Source organism: Anoplolepis gracilipes, chromosome 3, assembly GCF_047496725.1.
Source record: "Anoplolepis gracilipes chromosome 3, ASM4749672v1, whole genome shotgun sequence".
Classification (NCBI taxonomy): Eukaryota; Metazoa; Arthropoda; class Insecta; order Hymenoptera; family Formicidae; genus Anoplolepis; species Anoplolepis gracilipes.
This window is the reverse complement of record NC_132972.1, coordinates 8,750,009-8,761,777: the sequence shown is the minus strand read 5'-3', so window position 1 is coordinate 8,761,777 and position 11,769 is coordinate 8,750,009. Positions and strand designations below refer to the sequence as shown.

At 38.6% G+C, this 11,769-nt stretch overlaps 1 protein-coding gene and 1 long non-coding RNA gene across 23 annotated transcripts in view; one reads left to right on the top strand and one right to left on the bottom strand.

The window, feature by feature from the left end:
* The window catches only part of LOC140664093 (protein muscleblind), a 378,997-nt gene that overhangs the window by 163,775 nt on the left and 203,453 nt on the right, over positions 1 to 11,769 (top strand). For 13 of the 21 annotated variants that reach the window (XR_012046388.1, XM_072888827.1, XM_072888826.1 and 10 more), the window contains one exon: positions 1,617 to 1,757. The exons of the other annotated variants lie outside the window; for them this stretch is intronic. Coding sequence is in view for 12 of the 13 variants with exons in the window: in XM_072888827.1 (XP_072744928.1) it covers positions 1,617 to 1,757 (141 nt within the window). In the remaining variant the exon portion in view is untranslated. The remainder of the gene's footprint in view (positions 1 to 1,616; positions 1,758 to 11,769) is intronic. 21 annotated transcript variants of the gene reach the window in all.
* The window catches only part of LOC140664096 (uncharacterized), a 241,066-nt gene that overhangs the window by 171,222 nt on the left and 58,075 nt on the right, over positions 1 to 11,769 (bottom strand). The gene's annotated exons all lie outside the window — the stretch shown is intronic.

Below are 11,769 nucleotides of genomic sequence, written 5' to 3'. Positions count from 1 at the left end.
TCGTGATCTGGATTTAGAATTTTAATTAGCCGCTTTACAGTTGCGCAGCGGCTTCTATTACTTTCATCGGGAATTTTCATGTTAACATTGTGGTATATGTTTCGATTTGCATGATCCCTGCAGCGTTACGATAACATAACATATAAAAATATCCATTGCACATATTGTTTCAGATATCTCGCATATACATATAAAATATGCTTTTTATATTATAATCATTAAAAAAAAAAAAAAAAAAGAAACTTGAGGCAATAATAAAAGTTTGTTGAAGGACGAATTATCACTATGGGCAACGATGATAATGAAAAGTGACGAGAAAAATGAATGAATATATTGGTGTACAAATTCAATGTCAAGCATATTTGCGATTCTGCACGAATAGAGTCGACCTTCGATTCTTTCTGGATTTAAACGCCATCGCGAGAAAAATTCAAATCTCGTCAGTTGCAGACGTTATTGGTTTTGTAAATCAGCGTGTTTAACTCGGAATCGAGCGCGGCAGCTCGCATGACAGGCCAGTAATAAACAAAAACGAGGGCACGAGAGGGAAAAACACGACGCCGCCACCACCCTTCTTCGCGAGCGTCGAGGTGATAAATCCTGCGCGGGGTAGGGGGGGGGGAGGGGGGAGATGGCGGCCCACTCCTTTCTTTCGAGTTTTAACTCCCGCAACTTTCTTATTTATGTGTGGCACGAGTACGAATGGATTTTGCCCGTTAAAGTTCTCGCTGCTCTCGTCGAGGCGATTCGAAAACCGGCGCGTCGAGGTAGAGGAAGAGCGTTTCTCGGTCGGCGATTTGAATAAAAAGAACGCCGTTTCTCGCGAGAAGTTTTTCAACGGCAATTACGAAATCGCGCACCTTCTCGAAATATTGAGGTCGAATGTAATTCAGACTTCTCGTTGAAGCTTATTGGAGTGATCGTATAATGGAGAATCGCTGATGCTGTCTGTCAATTGCACATGTAGACGGTTGATTATTGATTTAATTAAGAGACAATTAATTTATTAGCGATAATTTAATTAGGAAATTATAAGATTGTAAAATAATTAACATAATTAAATATATAAACCGTAGTTATTAACCGTTTATTTTATTTTATTATGTTAGCCGAAAAAATTTGACTTTGGATCTGAAATTAGAATCAAGAAAGTCACAATATTATTGAAAAAAATGTAGAAAAAGTTTATATCATATATAGACACGAAGGAAAATTATTATTAATTAACTATAATTATATATATAACTAATTAATAAATGTATAGCTGTGTGAAATGAAATAAATTGGTTTTTAAAAGTGGCCTAGATTGTTGATATAATTCTACATGTAATAATCATTTATAACATAGTTAATGACTTTCTCTCGTAGTTATTTTCCGGTGTTACTTACATAGTCGGGTAACTTATTGGAGGAAGAGATCCCTATTCACAACTATCGTGCAGGCGTTAGACTATTATCGCGAATTGCGATAATAAATTCTAGCCGCCGCTACGCACGCCGATTCGTCTACATCCTTTAACACGCTTGGCTGGCCGCGTTACTTATAGGCCGCGCTATCGTATTATCTCAGGGATAGAGTCACAGTCTCTTAGATTGCCTCCTCTTCTTTGTTTCAGGTACGTGAGCACCGCGAATCGGGGGAACCGTCTTGGTCGGGCCAGCCGGTTATTTATGTGACACGCTCGAGACGGTATGACGTCGACGACAAAATATCGTCGAATGCCGCCTCTTTTCTTGACGTCGTACTGCGGCTAAAGGTTTGACAGATACGAATGCAAAACGTCGTGCGTCTCGACGTCGGCGTCGCCGTCGCCGTCGCCGTCGTGTCGTGTCGTGTCGTCTCGTCGTATGTTACGCGCTTATCGAACTCAACTTGAGAGACATCGTACATGCGTAATCGCGTACGCATACATTCGCGATATATGTATATTATTACTTACAAATCCTTCTTATGTACTGAAATTATTCCAATACATTCTGAATTTTGAGGAAAGATACGCACGCGCGTGTGTATCGAAAAAATTATATTTTCCTTTCAATAAAATTCAGTAAATTTTTAATTAATTATGTAATCGAATAGTTTTGTCTAATTTTAATTTGAAGAAAATTTTGTAAGACACCATGTCCCAGAGATGTAACTTTTTCCCATTGGAAATGTAATACATATATTGGATTACTTTAAATACACGCGTTATATTAGAGATTATAGAGTTCGTAAATCAAAAGTTGGAGCGTATTAATCCGTGATATCGTGTTTCAGGGATTAGTTTAAGCAGTATGAACGGTCTACGTAAAGAGGCACTCTTACTTGTTCTTGTAATCCGTTGTTATCTACGACGCGCATTTTCCCCTCGTTTAAATAGGGGCGTTTTGCAAAGCTTTTAACAAGGCACAAATGATATTTTGGCTGCTCTAAAATCGTCCCTTAAAATTCGTGCATTGCAGGCCACCCGATATATTTTTCGCATCACGGGTATGTAATATACGCTTCTTTTCACGGGTGTTCAGACATGCGGAACGTACGCAGTCGCGAACGACAGATGAACGCGTCACGTCGAGTTGCGGGAGAGACAGAAAGAGACAGACAGAGGGCCCGGCACTATTGCATGCTGAATTATTGAACAGTGCACTCTGGCTTACCTTCTCCGCATATTCCGGCACCTATGCCTGGCTCAATCTTGCTCGCGTATTATTGTCGCGCAAAGTAGACTGCTACCTCTTAGCTTAAGGTCGAGCAAGGAGAGGTCTTGGTGCGATAGCGCGAGATGTTTCACGTGTCCGGATATAAATTATTTCTCGGATTTTGCGAAGGAGAGAAAGATCTTCGCGTGCTTTCGTTGGATTTGTATAATGGAATTCTGCCGGGTCTCTCTTTACTCCCTTTCTCTCACGAAAGCCTGTTCAATTTGATATCCCTGATAGTCTGGGCGCGATTATCGTGCGTACAAGAAAGAAATTCGCAGCGTAGTCTTTTGCAAATCTTTTAGACTGTTTGGTATTAAGTTTAATTGCAATGATAATGATATCGACCTAAGATATATCTGTAACAAAACATAAGTTAATATGTATATATTAGTCTAAATAAATGACAGATAGATATCAGTGAACATAACTTTTTATTAAAAAGTTTTTGTTTAAAAGTTATTATTTTGGAATTTATCAAATATTAATTATATCAGTAACTGTGTTAAGACACTCACGGAAGACATTATAAATTTAATCTTATAAATTTATTCAAAAGATGAAATTTTTTACAACTTGAAATTCAACAAGAGCAGTCTTTCGATTTTTCATAGTCCTGACACTAGAACGATATTATATTATCAGTCGCGTACAAAGAGAAATGAAAAATCTTCCTCGTACAATATATAGGCTGTTAACGGATGCATCTAGTCTAATGGAACTCATGGCTAGAATTCTAAATCAGTCTTGGTGTGCGCATAATATAATATAATATATTATATATGTAAATATATTATATATTCTAAATGAAAGAGATAAAGAGATGGAAAGAAATATAGAGATGTAAATGAAATAACCTCGCATTAAGTCGCCGCTTCGTCGAAATCTAAAAGTTCGGCTGCTTCACTCGCGTATTTATAAGAGAGAGAGAGAGAGAGAGAGAGAGAGAGAGAGAGAAAGGAAAGGAGAGGCAGAGAGAAAGACACGCTGCCAAGGTAACCCTCTGTAAACCCTTAAGATCCGTCGGTGTCATTACAGCGCGATATAGTTAGACGGAGAAGGTGTAACCGAAGGGAGAGAGGTAGTAATTCGGGTTACACACCCGGGTGTAATGGGCGGTCTGACCGGGTTGCCGGGTTCCGGGTAGCTGGCAGCGGGAGTATGTCGGCGGTCTCCGGAGGTAGGTAGGTAGGTAGGTAGGTAGGTAGATAGGTAGGTAGGTAGGTAGGAAAATGTGAGAGGGAGCGAGCACGGCGGGGATGAATGTATGGGCTTCGGTTTGGGCGCCGTCGGGATTCCTACGGGCCCGTAGGAACTTGCTGCTTGCTCATAAAATGCAAACGGGCGGCAAGTTTAAGTTTAGACAGCCCTCCGAGTACCCTCCTCGCCCGCGTCGTCAGCAGCCTCCTGCCCTACCCGCTTCGGGCTCTTTCCCTTTCCCCCTCCCCCTCCCTCCTTCCGCTCTGTCCAAAAGCCTGAAGCTGCCCTAGTCAGCCGCCGTAACCAACCGCGAGCCGACAATAATGAAATCCATAAATCCGTAAGAGAGCACGCGGAACACCCCGCGCCCCCGCGTCCAGGGACCTCTCGCCGCCCCCTTCTTCCATTATTCCTTTCTCGTTTCCTCCCGCAACACTCGTGTTCCGCATCCTCTTCCGTTCGTGTTCACGCGCGACGTTTAGCTGTCCTCGTTCCTTTCGTGAGCTTATGTGTGTTATGCCTTCGTCGTGTGACCCTCGACCCTCGAGTCTTATTGCGGGTGGAAACGTCTTTACGATTCTTCGCGAGTGCCGCGAGAACCAGGTTACATCGTATATGCCTCTCAGGTTCGGTCGACCATCAGATGCGCTCAGAATTGTAGCGAAATAAGTTTGCAACGGAGAAATATTTCCGGAAAGAAATATATAGTTTCGTGAAAATTAATCAAAGTTCAACGGGAGATTCTTCTCGTAAATGTCAAAATCGAAAATTAACTAATTATTTTCGTGACTATTAAAACTGTGATTGCGTACTATCCTTGCGTAGAGATAATTTTGCTTATATAAATTTTCTTTCTCTATCTACATCATTTATATATTTACAGCTATTACGTGAAAAGGAACAGAATAAAATTGTTAAACTTACAGCTTTACTGAGCCATACTGTCGACCTTAAATGAATAAATACTTTTAAAAGTAATAGACATATATTCTGTATATAGTTTTAAAATGTATATTCTATATTTGCTCGGGAATTCTATGAGTTTTATTGGGATGTGAATAAAAAAGTAAAATAATAATAACAAAAAATTGGTATAGAAATTGAAGACATGACTCATATTCGATATTGAACTAGCGCCATCCTCGAACGATCCAAATAGTATTGCAGTCTTATTATCACTATGCAGCAATGTTACGTCTGTCGATGCAATCTAGTTTCTTTCCCATTTTATGGTGTTGCGTGCCCCGCAAGATCTGGTGATCGGATGAAATATCGATTGTCACGTGGTTTTTTCGCGGCTTCGAACGTACCTTTGATTGATTCGCTACCATCCGCGGTAAGGAAACGGCGGGACTTGTCCCCGAAGAGAAAGAGAAATAGAGCGAGAAAGAGAGAGAGAGAGAGCGAGCGAGCGAGCATTGTTATGCTAACAGATCTGGATGACTTCCTATCGATCGCGGCGACGATACGGAAAGCACTCCGGATCTCGTGGATTTTTCCATTTCGAAGGTTTCATTTGTAACCGGCTTTGTAAGGATTGCCGGCATTTTCCGCGTGGTGTATTATTCTGCAAGATCGTTTCCTCTCTGTCGCCGACGTTAAGACGCTTTAGAAATGGACTAGATGGATCTACTCGAAACAGACGTTGATCGAATATAAATATCATTTGTACGATACAAAGGCTGAGAGCAATGAAGCGTACGTATTGTATTGCAGTAGATAGTTGCAAAGAGTAGAAAATGATATTAAAATATTAAACGAGAGAAATATATAGATAGATAGAATGCAGATGCCATTTCCCGGTTAGTCTGAACTTTATAAACGCTCGAGTATGCGAATACGGTATAAGGGAATATTCAAATTTTGATCTCTTAAATAGAAAATTGAAATCAATTTTTTAACGCGAAATATCGATAAAGAGTATAAGTCACTGATAGTCGAGTGATGATCAATACTCTCGTCATCAAATATTTCCGTTCGGTTGGATTAAATTACACTTTTCATACTTCAATCTCGAGCAATTTATCGATTCACCGAATTTCTGCTTGCACTACTGCCAAAAAGTTTCTTCAAGTTACGTTTCGGTTAGAAATTAACGACGTCTCTTTTTCGTCAGTCGTCTGTTGACATTCTCCCCTGCGGGATGCGGCCGTCGGTTTCAGAATTTCACTCCGCATCCGCGTCACGAAGCGACGACGAATGGCGAAGAAAGCGGTAAGCTCGACGGCTCTCTTGGCTCTCTTCCGGGATTAACGTTTCCAAGCAACAATCACAAACTCATTCCTGTGACTCCGAAAGCTCGTCTCGATAAGCTCATCCTAGACCGCATGCGCATTGGCGAGTAATCCGCGATGAATCGTGAATTAAAATTGATGAAACGAATAAACTTGATTTGTTAATGTTTTTACGCGAGAGTAACATGACGCTGATATCAGAGATGTCAATATCACATTTTTTTTTAATTTTACAGAATTATTAACGTTTATTTAAATCAAGAAAAAAAGAGTCTAAAATTTTTATATGTCTTTTCATTGATTAATCTAGTACTTTTATTAATAATATAAGTCGTAATATATTTATTACCTCCTGATATATATATATATAATTTTCTATTCACTGGTAGCAAAATGAAGCAAATTCAAGTGTAGTTTATCGATTACTAATTTACACCCTGCTCCTACAAATTGTCCAGACCGGCGTGCAACTTCTTACAAGTTGTCCTTGATCGACGGTGTATGCATGTGTCGCCGACGAACAGCTGTTGCGCTTCGTAAGGCGCGGCGAACACGATCACTTGGCTCTAACAGTGTATCAAACGAGCGAATCATGAGTCTTCGTTGCTGTTGGAAGCCTCTCTTGACACTCACAATACAACTGCGCCTTCCCGAAATATTCATAGCGCTAAATGCTCTCGAGGCTTGCGTCATTCAGCATGTCGTCTTCGTGACACGAGCATTTCCCTGCCAAGAGATTACCTTGCTCACCGTTTCGCTTCGTATTCGTCCGCGGTACACGCTTTAACACGTTGAGTGACGGCAGCAATTTGCTAATTTTGTGAAGACTTCGCTAATGTTTTACTGTGATGAAACGTAACGTTAATGTAAGCGGTATTAAACCAATACTTGAACATTCCTGAAACATCATTAGTGCGTATACCCAGCATATATTCAGTATCTGATATTCTACCAAACAGTCAAAACAGGAAAGTGATTTTTCAATAGATTGTTAATCAATATTTTTGTACCGTCTGAATTAATATTATGATTACACGCGATTAGCACGTGGTCGATATATTTTAGCCATCTGTGTTCTCTTTTATACAAATTTACTCATCTTTAAACCTTATAAATATCATTAAAATTATTAATTTAACGAATATCGGTTAATTAATTGAAATTACAAACGTAAAATTTGACATTAAATGTTTATTCCTATTATTAATATATATAGCGTTATTTATTATATATCTCTCTTTAATCCATTTTGATATTGTGTCGCAACTATTATCATGCAGTATGTTTTTGTTAATATTATATAATAAAAATTGTAAAAAATTATAAAGAATAAAGAAAAAAAAATATATATATATATTTTATTCTTGATACATATATTTTTTATATATTCTATTCTAATATCTCGGTTTACATAGTTTTAAATTAGTCTCTTTCGAAATGAATGCCGTTTTATATATGTACCTTTCGCGACGCGCAGAGCACCCACGGGACGTGGAATCCTCGTAGACGATGCCAACGTAGAATATTTAACCCTCCTCTATGAAATAGATGAAAACGGACTCTCGTAACTTTCGAAATTTCGGCAAAGTTTCTTTGCGGTTTGCAGAGCTTCGCTACCATCATCTCTCCTTCCCCCCTCCACCCTCCCGCATCCTTGTTCTCTTAGCAAATTCGACATTCGTTTCTACGGTGCAGCAATTTGTTACAGAACAAGGCGTATATCGTGGTGTAATATGCTACACACGTCGCCATTCTAGCGCGCATACTCGTATAAGCTCGTACATATAGGGTGCTCTGAGTCTTTCACATTTTCTTTTATTCATGAATTTCGTGACATTTTAAGGAAGCGACTTCTCCGCTAACAAAAATTTAATTAGATGTCATCTTTTATGCTATTTAATAATTAAAATAGTTCAAGGACGGCTATGTGAAAGATTTCGACATTTTTAAGAATATCAAATGTGATTCGCTATGAAAAATGTATGATAGTTTCTTGTATGCAGAAGGATTGCTATGTGAAAATTGTATTTAGATAACTTTATTTATTCATATATTTATTTATACATTTTTTATTTACTTTTCAAAAGTTATATTTGTAAAAAAATTATTATTTTAGTATTGCACAAAATGCCGAGATTTCTTTCAAATGTTCAGATTTTTTTACGTAATAAAAAGAGAACATTTGTAGGAGTTTTTTTTTTCAAGCGGATCAATTTTTAAATGTATTTATGTTTTTTCTGTATACAATTCTTTTTTAAGCGAAGGGATTAACTACAGTACTGTAAATAGTGTGCATAAATAAAAAATATATTTTTAAAAAAATTCATATCAAATATTTTGGTTTAATTTTTAGCAAATTAATATAAATATAATTATGTCAATATAGCGTCATTAATATAAATTAGTTTTAAATTTATTTTAAAAAATGAATCGGTTAATTCACGCTTACTATTTTTGTAGTAAATTATATGATTATATAATTATTTTTGTATTAAATTATATATTAAGGTATTCCTATATTTATTTTTAAATATGTGTTTATACATATATTTTTTCTTGGATTAAAATCATGTTGAAAGAGGTCTGCTTAAAATTCAATCAAATCTCCTTTGCCTGAAACCTATTTCTCTCGAGAAATTTTACTTATAACTTGGAAACAATCGATATACAATATTTATTTTAAAAAATCTATTTCTTATATGAAAGAAACTGCATGGAATCTGAGACACCTTGTATATATACATGCACATATAGGGGAAAGGATGGAACGAGATAGCCTGGGGAATAGAATGTATATTTGGGAACAAATACAATTTGAATGAATTAGCAGTAAACTGGAAATGGGCAATCTAGGGTTACCTGATCCGCGAGGGTTACTGATTTCCCTCTCTTTTCACCTCTTTCCTCTTTCTCTGCTTCTTTTATTCCATCCTGTCTATTTCTCTCCTCTCTCGCCCTATTTAGTCGCCGTTTACGCTTCCTTCGTTACACGCATTGTTATGTCGCTGTTTTGTTCCTTCTCTCTCTTTCTCTCTCTTTTCTTCCGCAAATCTTCTCTTACCTTCATCTTTTTACGTAACGTCGATCTATAAACGCTGCGTTCAAAGGGAAATTTCGCGGCAACAGCAGAACATTTCATTTTGAGTGGTTTTCTTCTACGGATGCTTCTCTCTTCATTCACGAAAATGCAAGCCCTTCTATATAGTGTTTTTCGTAAACAACCAGAATGTTCCTAGAACATTGTCGAGATCTACTTTGCGTGCACATTTTGTTCTCATAGAACTACAATCATGGAGAGCTGCTTGCTCGCATGTGTATATTGATGAAGTTCCCAAATACGAGATTGCTAAAATTTTTTAAACTATAGCATATATTTTTGTAAATTTTTGTAAAAAATTTTTAATATTATCCTACATACTTTGTTAGATTGCTCTATCATATGTGTATAATATATTCGTTGCTGGCATCGCTATCAATTAATTTACCTCAATTATATCGCCGCTTACATTTATGACATATTTTGATGTATTAATATATTAATGCTTTCATTATCTCGTGTCACATTAAACGTTCAATAATAGTGATTGTCAGCGTGTAAATGCATTACGGTAAACGACAGGAGCTCCATCCTACATATATTGTTTTACAACAACGTGTCTCATTCGCGGCAACCAACGTATCGTGTACCGAGCATGATCGCGACGATTCTCGTAAAATGAGTATGTATATTTCGCGTCGTGACAGTCCCAGAGAAAGTTGTAACGTCGCTATATGCGGCCGACATTTTTCCCGGTCTACATTTTGTGAAGTATACACCGAGGTACCGTAGATTACACGACTACTTCCGATAGTAACTGCAGGTAGACAGATGCGAAATTGCCTATCGATACGTTCGCGTTACGGCTCACCCGAGCAGAACACATTGCGCCGCGGGAAATGGCAAAGCAAATACAAATACAGGGTAATATCGCGCGGCGATATATCGCTTTACCTCGTTTTGCTTTCGGAAGATATTTGTTCAAGTGTACTTTACGTTTGGAAATGCCCCTGTTTCTCCATTTTAATAATACTACAACTCCATTTCCAGTTTTTAAAAATTCTCTTTTTTTTTTTTTTTAATTTCGAAAACACGAGATTTCACAATTATAAATTTTTTTTTTTTTTTTTTTTTAATATGTCCATTCAATAGCGTCTGGATATTTTCAGAATTCCTTCAGAATTCTGTCTACATCCTGAGAAACATAGATGTACAGGAATATACAGTGTTTTATCATTTTTAATTAAAATAATATCTCTTCATTTAAGGTTGCCGGACGATATACAATTTTGCGCTTCCCGTTTTATACGCGCGTCGCGTCACGCAACCATTGTTTCTATCATATACTGATTAGATCGGTGGAGAAAGTACGCGGACGATGAGTTTAGCGATGGTGTGAAAATCTCGTAATATGTTATATATCTTGCGTTGAGCGCAATAAGTTTTCTGTTAATCTTATAACACCGCTCACGCCGCGGACGTCCTTGCATTATTCCCGGATGGAGATTCGTAATGCTTACTCCCATGAATAATGTACTGGTTTCCCCGGGCACAATCCCCGCCGCCACATACTTTCAGTTGAGCCGACAGTTCGGAGTAGTTTTCAAATAGTTCCGGCGGACGTAAGTCCGGTCTAGCTCGATCTTTGCATTATCCGTTTCCGGGAATGCTATCGCCCTCCCGGAATGCGCAATCTCGCTTGATAAATCGGTCGAACGTGTAACGAAAATTTGACGCGATGTAGATACGTCTCGCGCCCTGGAAAGAGAGAGAGAGAGAGAGAGAGAGAGAGAGAGCGAATATTCGTGAATATCACATTCAAAACCGGTAACGTGATTTAACGCACTTTAGAGTGAATATCCGGGAGAGAAGGAGAGAGAATAATCGCGTTGCAGCTAAAACGATTGAGAGTTTGCGCACGGTTATCATTTTTAGGAATCTAGGATAATTGCGGGCAATAGGGTCCGGATCACGCGGGATGCGGCGTAATCACACCAATCGTTACGTCGATGGTGCGTTTTATTATCGCGATTAATATCGCCGGTGCCATCGGGCGGGCGCGAATGCAATACGTCTCCGCGCGATGCGCTCCCCCGCATCCGTTTCCGATCATGCCTCTCGTTCGCACGCAGTCATACCGATATTCGGGGTGACGGCATTAACCTCTTTCGGTGGTTCATAAAGCGTTAACGGCCGTATCTGACGATAATTACACGCCCTCGACATGTCATAAATTTTGCCGTGAAATTTGCCGTTTGTGTGCCTGCGTTCGCCGACCTTATCTCATCGTCGCGCGCATCGCGCGTGCATGCGTGAGTACGGTTTAAACCGCACCGGGCCAGCCTCCGGGAATAATTAGAACGCGCCGTGAATGAAACAGTATGGAAAATGGAGATTCCGGACGGCATTGCGATTGCGTTGCTCTAAGGCTGTTCATTCCACTGATGTCTAATGCTAATTCTCATTAACAACTCAGCTTTTTCTGATTTTCCATCAGATAATTTTGTTCAATGTTCTTATCGTTAACATGCTTGTTTTCCTCGTTTTTTTTTTTTTTTTTTTTTTTTTTTTATAAATGCAAATAAAAATAGAGAAATTAATTTGCGACTGCGAATA